The sequence below is a fragment of the Ammospiza caudacuta genome, chromosome 3 (assembly GCF_027887145.1).
Source record: "Ammospiza caudacuta isolate bAmmCau1 chromosome 3, bAmmCau1.pri, whole genome shotgun sequence".
NCBI lineage: Eukaryota > Metazoa > Chordata > Aves > Passeriformes > Passerellidae > Ammospiza > Ammospiza caudacuta.
The window spans coordinates 22,346,236-22,358,134 of record NC_080595.1 but is presented as its reverse complement, the minus strand read 5'-3'; the positions used below and the strand labels follow the sequence as shown (position 1 = coordinate 22,358,134).

The window sequence follows — 11,899 nt, the reverse complement described above, 5'->3', positions numbered from 1 at the left end:
CGTCCTTTGCCGCTGGCAGCCCCCGGCCCTTCCGGGATGCTCCCGTTCCGTGCCCTCGAGTAGGGACGGGGGAGCTGCAGAGCCTTGCGCCTAGTCCTTCCATTTTCCCCTATAAAGAACTCGAATAATTTTTTTTCCACCTCCTTTGTCGGCCTCGAGGAAGAAGAAAAAACGTCCTCCGAGACTCTATTAAAAAAAAAAAAAAAAAAAAAGCAACATCGCTTCTGCCGCGCAGTTCATTCGCCTCCTTCTCGAGTCCCTCGGAAAACAAGATTAAAGGGGAAAGTCGCAGCTGTACATTTATGTTTTCATTGCTAGAAGGGAATTTATTTCCTTGCATTTATTTTTGTAGTTGCAATACATAAGGGCGGATTTGCGTCACCAAAGCAACTTGCTGGTCGAGATAAAGTTGCACAAATATTGAAAAGGGAAGTGATCGCGCTCATTATGAAGTTTTTCTCCGGAAGAAATAAGGATTTCTGCTGTATCCTAAAATACTAAAGCCGCTTCTATTTTGGGACAAATCTCGCAGGCACATCCGCTCATTTAGTCCGAGTTGGAACCTCTCAAAAAACAGGAGATGACCTGGACTGCAGCGAGCCCCGGGTTTCCTGCAGCCTTCTCCCTCCTTGCGCGGAGAGGAGGGGCCGCTGCCTCCCCCGGCAGCCCTGCGGTCCCCGGGCAGGCAGGGAGGCCCGCGGAGGCCTTTGGGGAGAAGGGGCGAATGAACTTCCTTGTCCCAGGGAGATGGAGAGGCCGGGGGCGAGGCAGGTGCTCCTGGTTTCGGCCGCGGAGGATGCGCGGGTGCGCAGTGCAGCCGAGCCCGGGAAAGCACCTGCCCCGCGGTTCCCTCGCCCTCCTGGGGCGCAGCGCGGCGGTGAAGGGCTTTAGTGCGTTCAGCTTTTCCTTTTGAGTTGTTTCAGCGCTCGCGGGATGACAGCGGCGTCCCGGCCTCCGGCGGCACCGGAGCCGCAAACGGGCCCGTCCCCCGGTACTGCTCATCCCGCGGGCCCTGCACGGCAGCGAGGCCAGAGGAGCTTTGAAATCAGCTGCTAAAAGAACAAACAAACAAACAAACAAAAACAAAACCAAAAACCCCAACAACAACAACAAAGCCACCGCGTTTTGGTTTTTGTTTTTTTTCTCCTTTGCCTTGACTGCCGGGTGAGCAGCCACGGGCTGGTCCCACGCCCCGGGGTAGCAGTGCTAATTGCAGCAATAATTTAACGGGGCGGTTTGCGGCCGGGATGCAGCACCCGAGGCACTCTTCGTTGCCTGTCCCTCGGGCGGGCAGGCGGGGCGGCTCTGCCCGGCGGAGGGAACGTGAGTGGAACTGGAGTCGTTCGATTCGCTTTGAGAGCGAGAGGATAGTGCTGGGGTCAGCTGCCGTGAGGGAGAATGGGGGAGAGATGCAAGGAAAAAGGGCTTTCCCATGTCGGGGCAGGAAAACTTGAGACATAATCAACGTTTTCTTTCGCCTCCTTCGGGTTTCGGACACATCTTGGCAAGACAGCCCATCTTCATTTTTTCGGTTTTGTCTCGTTAACAAGAACCAAACCAAAGTGAAAAGGTGCCTGGCTTTTCCCAGGGAGCCAAACTCACCTTCATCCGTTATGGAACGCGGTTATGGCTAAGGAACATGTTCACTTTCGCTCGCAGGTGGTTTCAGTATTCCCACAGAAGCTACATCCCCATACCTGGCGAAAGAAAAATAGTTCGCCTTTCTGGCGGTTCCCCCAAAACCGTCAGAATTTGGGAAACGCTTTGGAAAAAATAATATTATATTTCTAAAACAAAATTAAAGCAAACTTACAATCGTCTGACCCGGCAGGCTGCTCAAAACGACAGCGACTGCTTTACTTATACGAAAACTAAAAATAAAGAAATAGTTGATTTTCAGAGTCAGGTCGGGACAAATGTGATGTTAGAGAGGAGGGAAAAAAATGCACCAAAGATGCTTTCATAGATTTGTGCCTAAATCGTTGCAGTGGATATAGCATGTGATTCTGGTGTACTAGAAAAAATGGGGATAGTTCTGACGTCAAACGTCTGAGAAATTATTAAGTAATTTTAAGGTCTAATTGGTCTGCAAGCAGATGCAGCCACCGGGATGAGAGCCTGACAAAAATCTATCCTAAAATTACACTGTCGTCAAAATAACACTAGGTAATTAATCGCTACTAATGCAGGATCCAAGGTGTCCTGGGCCCAGAATATCTGGGAGCTCTCATAAATACATATATTGCATGCATCGGCATGGACTCCTTCTCTTCCAGACTATCCCAGGCTCATTTACCCGGGAAGAAAACAGATTCCCTTGAGAATCGTTTCCAAGAGAACAGACCTGCTTCCAATGGACAAGAATTTCCCCGCGCATTTCTTTCAAACGTTTGGAAATCGCGGTGGCAGCAAGCGGGGCGACCTTGCGCTGTATTTTTTGGGAGGAAGGGGAAAAGTGTTTTTTCAAAGTCGAGAGCGCAATTTAAGGGGCTATAGGCGTGTGTTGGGGTTTACTCTGTGGGGCAGACAGCTCCGATCGCGGCCCCGGGGCGCGCAGCGGGCGCTGTGGGCGCGGCGGCGAAGGCAGCCCCGGCCCGGCGTGGGCGTGTCGGCGGGCGGCGCTGCCCGGCCCGCGGATCGCGGATTGGGCGTGGGGAGGGAGCGAGGGCCGCTCGCTGCCAGAGAAAGTTTTGCGGAGGGGTGGATGTTTTTTTCTTCCCCCAGTGCGAGGAAAGGGGTTTGCTTTGGGTTTGTTTTGTTTGCGCCGCCCCGCTTCTCGCCCGCTCGCTTTCTTCGTCCGGCTGTGGGTTCTGGGGACTTGTTTTTAATTTTCGGGGTTAATTTTTTCTTTTCGTCATTTTTTGGCGGTTGACTCTCTCTCCTTGCCCCTCCGAGAAGGGCTCCACCAGCCGCCTCTCGCCCCGCCATCCCTCCCCATGCGCCTGGGGCCGCGGGCAGCTCCGCGGCGCGCACCCGGGAGCTGAGCTGCGCAGCGGCGCGTCCCCTCCTCGGGCAGGATGTACACGGCCGGGCTGGCTCCTTTCTACGCCTCCAACTTCAGCTTGTGGTCAGCGGCGTACTGTTCTGCATCGGGGCCGGCGGCCGGCGGCTGCTTCCCTCTGGACGCCGCGGCGGCCAAGAAGCCGTCCTTCTGCATCGCCGACATCCTCCACGCCGGCGGCGAGGCGGCGGCCGGAGCCGCCGACAGCCTGCCCGGAGGGCCCGGCACCGGGATGCCGGCCGCGCTGGGAGCCGTGCACCACGGCGGGCCCTTCCACACCGCGGCCTCGCCGCTCCGGCCCACGCCCGTCGTGGCCCCCGACGCCCCCGCCGCGTTCCCGCCGCGCCTCTCGCCGCTCTCCAGCGCCTACCACTCCCACCACCACCGCCCCCCGCAGCACCGGGGCCCCACGGCGGCGGCGGCGGGCGGCGGAGGCGCCCCGGCCCCCGCCCGGCTGCCCGGCGGCCACACGCACGGCTCGGCGCCGGCGCCCGCCAGCAAGGACCTGAAATTCGGCATCGACCGCATTTTATCGGCGGAGTTTGACCCCAAAGTCAAGGAAGGCAACACGTTGAGAGGTAGAGAAATTGCTTTATCCGCTTTCCCTGCTAACGCTCTCGATGCTCTGTTACTTGTACTGTGATTAGCGACTACACCCGCGATTTGAACACTTTTCGATCTAGGCGAGAAAATAATTATTTAAAAAAAAATTATAAATCAAAGTTTCTAACAGCTCTCAGTGAGACCCCCCCCCCTCCCCGTTCCGGCCTCCGCACGGCAGAGCTGGGGCGCAGGGTTGGCGGCCCGGGGAGAGCAGCGATAGCGTCAAAGTAGCGAGCGGAGCGCTCCGCACTTCCCGGAACGGCCGGGGATTTCTGCCTCCTAGGACACAGCCCGTGTGATTGCCTCGCTTCAATCCATCTCCCCTCGCGGCCTGTAAACATCCTGACCTAGGGAGTAAATATGTCGGAGGGTGTCTCACTGCCGGGGCAGGGTCGCCTCTCCGAGGAGAGCCCCTGGGGGCGGGAGATGGCTGCTTGGTGGCCCCCGAGCCCCTCCGACCGGGCACTCGCTCCGAGTCGTGCCGGGTTGTCGGTCTCGACCGCGGTGTAACAGCGCTCTCCTTGTTCCTGTGCTCGCAGATCTGACCTCCTTATTAACTACAAGCCGCCAAACTGGGGTTCATCTCCCCAACTTGCAGCCTTCCGCCGGCCAGTTCTTCGCGTCTCTAGACCCTATTAACGAGGCCTCTGCTATCCTGGGTCCCTTAAACACAAACCCAAGGAGCTCAGTGCAGCATCAGTTTCAAGACACTTTTCCAGGTACATCTCGTCCCTCCTCTACCCTCCCGTGGCGCAGGGCCCTCCGTCCCGGAGCAGCCCCTTTCTCCCGGAGGGACCCGCCAGGCAATTCTGCAAGGCCGGGTGTGTGTAGAGAGGTTCAGATTTTGGGCGAAAGCCGGGCTGCCTGGGGGGGAGGAAGAGCAGCCTAGGGCCTGATCTAGAAGACCATCCCATGGAGTACAGGAGTGATAACCTGGGCCGAGAGAGAAGAAGCGGGGAGGTCCGAGAGGAAGAAGTTCGAGCTCCGTGCAGCTCCACCCGCGCCCGAGGCAGCACAAGCTGACAGGACACGGACCCGCCGGGCAGGCAGGGCCACGCTGGCCCGGGCCCTCCTGCACATCGCACTGCAACTCTTATTCAGATCGATTTAAGGCTTCCTCTCAGGCTGCGATATTAATAACGCCGTCTCCCCCTCTCTTCCCCCACTTTTCTCTTCCCCTCCCCAGGTCCGTACGCAGTTCTAACCAAGGACACGCTGCCCCAGACGTACAAGAGGAAACGTTCCTGGTCCAGGGCTGTTTTTTCCAACCTGCAGAGGAAAGGTTTAGAAAAACGGTTCGAAATCCAGAAGTATGTCACCAAACCGGACAGGAAGCAACTGGCGGCGATGCTGGGGCTGACAGATGCTCAAGTAAGAAAGGCTTCGTTTTTATTTCAAACCTTACTTCCAGTTTAGATGAATACCAGAGGGTAGTGAAGTTTCAAAGTGATTTCTCTTTCTTTATCATGAGTGGGGAGTCTGTCTGAGGAGCTGCACCTTGCCCCGAGCATCTCTTGCACCCAGGTTCCGTGGCGTACCGCGATCCAGCGCGGAATTTTCGCCTTTGCTTTGGCCCCTGAGGAGCAGGCCAGGCGGAGAGATGAGCAGGGCCAGGGCAGGCCATCAGTGTGCGCTTTACTGGAGTGCTGTAGGAGGCAGTTTAGGGCAAAGGAAGTAGAAGCGAAAACACTATTCTTAATATCCTTTTTTTTTTTTTGGTTATATATTTTTTTGTTCTAAATCTTTCCTTGCGTTGTGAAATCCTTCGTTCTGAGGAAGTGAAAACACTTTTCAAACGGAAGCATTAAACGCCACTCTGTAATGATTCCACTATTGAGGCCCGCAGCGCACAGAATTGTATAAGGCTGTGGTTTCTTGAGCAAGATTTGGTTTCCTGGAAGAAGAAGTAGAAGGAGAGAGGAAAAAAACCCCATCCAAACAAACAAACAAACAAACATGGGGAGGGGTGTGCGCGGTATTTAAATACACAAATTAGAAGGAGGAAACAACCAAAAAAAGCCCTTTAGTCGCGTAAGGATGCGGACAGCGGGAGGGGAGGACGGCGCCTCCTCCTCTCCCCGCGTTGCCGGTCCCGGTGGAAGGGGTCGGGGCCGGTCCCGGTGGAAGGGGTCGGGGCCGGGCGCGGTGCGGGGCGCGGTGGGGCCGGGCCGCCCGTCTAAGGGCGGCGCGGCCGCAGGTGAAGGTGTGGTTCCAGAACCGGCGGATGAAGTGGCGGCACTCCAAGGAAGCGCAGGCCCAGAAGGACAAGGAGCCGCCGCCGGAGCCGGAGCCGTCGGCCCAGCGAGCCGGCACAGCAGCGCCCGCCGCCCCCGGGGAGCCCGAGCGCAGCCCCAGCCGCTCCGACGGCGACAGCGACAGCAGCGACGCTGAGTCCCTCGACATGGCCCCCAGCGACACGGAACGGACTGAGGGCGCCGACCGGAGCCTGCCGGCCGCCGGGCTGGGCAAGTCCTCCGGCAGCGCCGGCCTGCCTTCCCCGCCGCCCGCCAGCCCCGAGCCGCGGGGCGGTCTATAGTCGGGGCGGCCCGGGACCTGTGCGCTAATTTATGTCCCTGTCCCCGCCCCGGGAGCGCGGCAAGGCCGGCCCGGCCCCGGCCCCGGCCCCGGCCCCAGCCCCAGCCCGGTCCCGCCTGCGGCCAGCGCCCGGGCCGGGGCGAGGATGCAAGCGGAGCGGGGAGCCCCAGCCCCGGGGCGGCAGAGCATAAGGCGGCCGCCGTTCCCTCAGAGCTACTAGCAGGAGATGGGAGATTCTCCCTTTTTTTCCCCTTAAAAAAAAACTAATTCTCCGTTTCCCTCCTCTCGTTCTCTCCAAGGAAAATCCGAGCAAGGCATTGCGAGAACGCTCTCAGAAATACCCACCTTTCCCCGCCACCCCACCCCCTAACCAATTTACAATGTGAAGTATTTTGCCAACGTCCTCATTGGTTGCAACTTGTTGCTTCGAATAATCCGGCCAAGAAATACTGCACTGACAAAATATATATATATATATATATATATATATATATATATATAATTCCTGTAAATAAAATGTTTGCTATGGTTTGTAGCCACGTCAGTCTTTTGACCGGGGCGAGGGCTGGCGTGGCTGCCCCAGCTTCTTTCATCCCGCTCGAAGGCAGCAGCTGCCTCTCCTCGCCTCGGAGCCTCCCCAGGCAGCCTTTTCTTATTCTTTCTTTTTTTATTTTAATTTTTTTTCCTAATGAAAGCCGTGACAAGGACTGGGTTTGATGACGCAAAGTTGTGCCCCCGGTGCGAAAGTCACCCGTGGCATTCGCAGCCCCGCAGTGCCGGTGCCGTGTGCGGCGGTTTTTGGTTGCGGGCGCCGGGCGGGGCTGCGCTGTCCGACCCGGCGCCACTCCCGGCGGGGCGGTTTAGGGAGCGGGAGGGACCCGACGTGCGTGGTTTGTTTCGCTTTGCCGCGCTTTGCTGTCGCTCCCGTTCGCCGCGCGCTTCTCCGCCAGCCCCCGTGACGTCACAGTGCCGCTCCGGGGCCGCGATGTGACGTCACGGAGGCGCAGTGCGCGGTGACGCGGGGCAGGGTGAGCCCCGGGCTGGGCGGACGGACACACGGCCCATTCTCGCCCTGTGCCGCTGGGGCTGGGACCCTCCCGGTGCGGGCGGCCCCGGGACTGCGCCGGGGTCCGGCGGCTCCGCTCGGGTGCAGAGTCAGCTTCGCCCTCGGAAAAATACAAAGCGCCGCGCTACTCCGTGTTCCGTTCCTCCCGGGCCACGAGGGAGGACGGGGGCCGCTTATGAGGCGTTCTGCTTCCCCCTCCTCCCTTGCCAAGCAGCACGGATTAGAGCGAGAGCCGCGGCGGTGAGCAGCCCCCTGGGAACAGAGATTTTGCCTCTTTACAGAAATCCGCGAGGGCCGGGAGGCTGCTCACCGAGGCAGGGGAAGGGCAGGAGCGGCCCAGCTGCCCTCCCTCTGCCCCACGAGCTCGGGCGATGGGCGCTGAACCTGGGACATGGTTAGGAAGAGGAGACAGAGGAATAAAGTGAAAGACCCGGAAAATGCCGGTGTCCTACAATGATATGGAGGCGGGTGCACGTCTAGCCTTCGCCCGCTGCTGCTCAGAATGTCCTTCGGGGCCGGGGGAGTTTCCGGGAAGGACACTCTCCTCGGGGACCACCCTTGTTAGCAGAGCCCCGAGGAAAGGGAAACCCGCACAGAATTCCCTCACTAGGAGCCCTGGGGAGATGAAGCCGGGGCATACAGCAGGCCGAGCGAAATCTTGCGGGACGAAGAAGGGACGGGTGAATAGGTAAAAAACGTGTAACCGAGAGGGCAGAGGCTCCGTCAGAGCCATCACAGGCAGGGTGATCCCGGGGGGGGGGGGCGCGCACAAAGTTCTGGTGCATTCCTGGATGCCCGCAGGAGGCAGCGCTCCCGGGGCGCCGTCCCTGAACGACCCGTCCTGGGACAGAGAAGCGGGACTGGGGAAGAAATTACCTGGAAGGGCTTTGTAATTTAATGTTCTGCCTTTAAAATCTTGCCAGGGAGGAATCGAGGGGGTGTCACGGCTAATCGGGGCACGGTGTGGGCCCTGCAGTTCGCTTTCAGCCCCAGAAAGTGGCTGCACCCCTCAGCGCGGGCTTTGCCGTGATGTTGGAACTCCCCAAAATGCAAGGGAAGCCGCGGGACAGATGCCCAGTGAAACACGACTGTTTCTCCTCTGATAAACCACCGTGGTGCGGCTCACGGAACCGCAGGAATTTGTTTGCCTCTTGAGTTTGCTTCCTGAAGACTGGCCCGTGCAGGAGAGAGGGTTTTGGAGTGGCTCTTGTCAGATGAGAAAGGAAAAGCGCGTCGGGAAAGCGTTTCTCTTCCCTTGGGTTAAAGGAATCTCCTCCAACTCGGGGCTGGCTGCGCGGGCCCAGGCTTTCTGCACCTCGGCCTCCCCAAATAACGGGAGCAACGGGAGCCTGGAGTGGGGGAGAGAGCGAGGCAATGCCTTTATGGCATCATTTTAAGATAACACAGAAAAGAAAAAAAAAAAAAAAAAAAAAAAGGACAGAGAGGGGGAGGGGGAAATAATGCTGTTGGGACTCGATCTTTGGGTAAAGACACTCAGGTCGGAATGGAAGAGATGGGACAAAAATCCTTCGTCCTGCGCCCTCTTTTTGTGCTCCGTGCACCTCGGGGGCTGTTCGGGTCAAGGGGCCAAGCGGCGGAGCGGGCGGATGGGTTTCTTCCTCTCCCCCGGCTAAAGCAAAAATTAATTACATCTCTCTCCAGTTTGCCCCGGCTGTGCTCGTGCAGGTACAGCAAAGCCACGCAAACGAGTTTGGGAAAAGATGAGCCCGTGGAGGGGTTCGCGCCGTCTCTTCAGGGAAGGAAGTTTTCCCCGTCCCGCGGGGCTGCAGTTACTGCTCTATTTCTGCAGGAAAAAACAGGGACAGTGTCGTGACCGCAGGCAGCTCCAACGCCGCCGGCTGGCGAAGGGAACATGTCCGTAGTGCAATGCAACACCCCGCTCCCAGAACAGGCCAAAGACAGCTTGGAGGAGCCTCTCCTTTGTTTGCTTGCTACGGCCAGGTAACGCGAAAGGCTTTTGATGCTGGTTGTCTCTGAACTAGAGACGCCCGAACGCACTGTTTTACTGCCGACACGAAAATCCCTGACGGTGTTTCAATCGGGGCAGCAGCTTTCGTGGCGGTCTCTTCGGCTCCCCTAGATCCGCTGTGAATCTTTCCGTGTCTGTGCCGGGCACCCCTCGGGCACCGCACCCCCTGCCCGCCGCAGCGCGGCCGGGGCACAGCGAGGGGGGCCGGGGTCCCCACGGAGGGGCCGCCGGAGCTTCCCCGGCGCTGCCCGGGTCCCCGCGGTGCCGGCCGGGGCAGACTCACCGCACCAACTCTCCTCGTCTCTTCACTGCCGCGCCCGCACGCCCCGCAGAAATTTTTCGCGCTGATTTAAAATGAAAAGTCGCAGCAGAGACCAAGAAGCGGGAGCGATGCACGCTACCGCACGGAGGTTTTCCTGCCTCCTCCTGCCTGGCATGTATGGGAAATCGGATTAATACAGAAGCGGGAGGCCTCGCCGTGCCGCTCCGGTATCCCAGCCCAGTTTGGGGGCATCCACACTCGCAGAGATGGGCAGCCGGGCGATCAGAGCCAGGTCCGGCCAGCCTTCCTCCCGGGAAGCAGCTTACCGATAACCCCACCTTTCCCCAGCGCTGTGTTGGGAAGCCCAACGAGACACTTTTCTCTTCGCCCGATTTCTTACAAGAGACCGCCCATCTCCAGAGACCTGAGTCAACCTCACAAATAACAGCCACATTAGAAGAAAAGCACCCAAAACAGTAACACAACAAAACAGAAGCAATGTTTTAATTAAGAGATGCACGGTGCAGAAGGGCCGGGTGAGGAACGGGCCTCGGGGTCCGCCGCGGTGCCCCCGCCCCGGCGCTGCTCCCCCAGAGCCCCGCGGGCGCGGAGCCGCGGCAGCGAAACCTGAGTTCCCCTCCCTCGTTAGCAGAGCGAGACCGGCCCCGCTCCTTAGGAAAATATTTTTATTTTATTTTAATGTCGGGCTTAAGCTGATGTCTTAAAAAATAATTGTTTTCAGACCCCAGTTCGCTCGGCAGTGCCGTTTCACACTCGCAGGCACACACAGCTTTCCCTGCAGTTCATGCCTCGGGACTGCCTGGCGTCGGCAAGACAAACTGCAATCTCCAAAATGTCAACTTTTGCCACAATCTCGACTAAAAAAACCACCCCCTTCTTATTGCTGTTGAGCGCTCATCAGAAATAATGGCTGTTTACACAAAACCTTTATTCACTTTCTTAAATAAACACCAGTGAATTCAAATAAAGCAAAGCCTCAGCTATAATTCAAGCACAACGTTTTTCTGTGTGTATTCTCGGCTGCGGACCTGGAGAGACTCCTCGGAGAGAAATATGAGGTCTCTTTTCATAGTCTACGTCCATTAGCTAAATATGCTGGCTCACCTCGACTAGGTTTATACTACTTCGGTTTTCATTCCCCCCCCCCGCCCCCTTTTTTATGTTTTTTCCCCAGCTGAAGCGGAAATATTTCGTCCCTTTCCCCCGATCGCTTTTTACAGAGGTGTGGTCCGGGAGCTTTTCGTTTTAAATCCATTTGAGAAGCCCCTTCCTCTCCCCTATCGCAGCCCCGGCTCGGGGGCGCGCTGCGGGAGCACAGCCCGCCCGGCCGCGGCGGATGCTCGTGGCTCGGCGGGCAGAGGTGGCTTTGGTTATAAGGGAGGGTGCGTGGCTTGTGGGTTGGTGAGCGCGGTGAGGCGATACCAAGGTCCCGCTTATCTCGGAAAGAACCGCCGATAAACGCAGTTCGTGCAGAGCTCAGGACCGCGCAGGGAGCGGCGGCCCCGCCGTCCATCGGCCCTGGAGGGAGCCGGGTCCGTCCTGCTCTCCTGCTCCCCTCAGCCCCGCCGCTCCCAGGCCGGGACTCGCGGCCCCACCCCTAATGAGGTCCATTAAGCGCATTATTGATGTGGAGGTTTGCTGTGAGGTCCCGGCTGGAGGGAAGCGGGGCTCTGCTGCAGATACAGGCGCCCTGATCTGCACCACCTGGCTGAAACCAGAGAGCCGCCACTTCATTAATGGGTTTAGCCTTTGCTAATTGGTGTCTTTAGGAGACTTGCCAAATTCTGCTCCGCGATCTTTGGAAGCAGCTTTTGTTTTTCCTTCTGCCGGTGACATTCGTTGACGGCAATCAGAGCCGACCCCGCCGCAGCGCCGGCGGCCGCCAGGCAGCCCCGAGAGCCCCCGACGGGCCGGGCTGGGCTGCGCGGCCGCCCCGGGCACCTCCTGCCCGCTGCTGCCTCCACCGTCACCACCCACCATCGTCATCCTCAGCAGACACGGAAACGCCGCAGCTGAGCCCCACAGCGAGCAGAGCCAAACCCGCTCCTCTCGCCTCGAGGCCGGCTGCGGCAGGTGACAATGGGTGCAGGTGACATGGGTGCAGGTGACATGGGTGCAGGTGACAATGGGTGGAGGTGACAATGGGTGGAGGTGACAATGGGTGGAGGTGACATGGGCGCAGGTGACATGGGTGCAGGTGACAATGGGTGCAGGTGGGGCGAAAGGAGCCCTGTGACCCACAGCCCCCGGCAGAAAGCAAGCACGGGGCCGGGGCTCTCCCTGTCCGCCGGGCAGCGGGGAAAGCGGGCACGGGGCCGATCCCGGGTAAAGGAGAGCGGCACGGGCAGCGTCCGGCCGTGCCAGCCCCGCTCCCGCTCAGCCCGGAGCCGCGGCGCTCTCCCCGGCCCCGAGAAGCGGCGC

The 11,899-nt window shown here is 58.8% G+C and overlaps 1 protein-coding gene across 2 annotated transcripts; it reads left to right on the top strand.

Moving 5' to 3' along the window:
* Nucleotides 1–2,736: 2,736 nt before the first annotated feature.
* On the top strand, nt 2,737–7,908 carry HLX (H2.0 like homeobox). Of its 2 annotated transcripts, XM_058801832.1 has the most exons (4): nt 2,737–3,579; nt 4,144–4,323; nt 4,791–4,975; nt 5,802–7,908. In XM_058801832.1, exons 1-4 carry the CDS (start codon nt 3,018–3,020, stop codon nt 6,138–6,140), a joined length of 1,266 nt encoding a protein of 421 aa, XP_058657815.1. In that variant the 5' UTR covers nt 2,737–3,017; the 3' UTR covers nt 6,141–7,908. The 2 variants fall into 2 exon arrangements, with proteins under 2 accessions (XP_058657815.1, XP_058657816.1); XM_058801833.1 differs by lacking the exon at nt 4,144–4,323.
* Nucleotides 7,909–11,899: the final 3,991 nt, after the last annotated feature.

Excerpts from the sequence above, each read along its gene's own strand:
- HLX (XM_058801832.1), top strand. The coding sequence starts at position 3,018 with ATGTACACGGCCGGGCTGGCTCCTTTCTACGCCTCCAACTTCAGCTTG. Across the intron at positions 3,580-4,143 it reads GGAAGGCAACACGTTGAGAG|ATCTGACCTCCTTATTAACT; the intron begins GTAGAGAAATTG and ends CTGTGCTCGCAG. Across the intron at positions 4,324-4,790 it reads GTTTCAAGACACTTTTCCAG|GTCCGTACGCAGTTCTAACC; the intron begins GTACATCTCGTC and ends TCCCCTCCCCAG.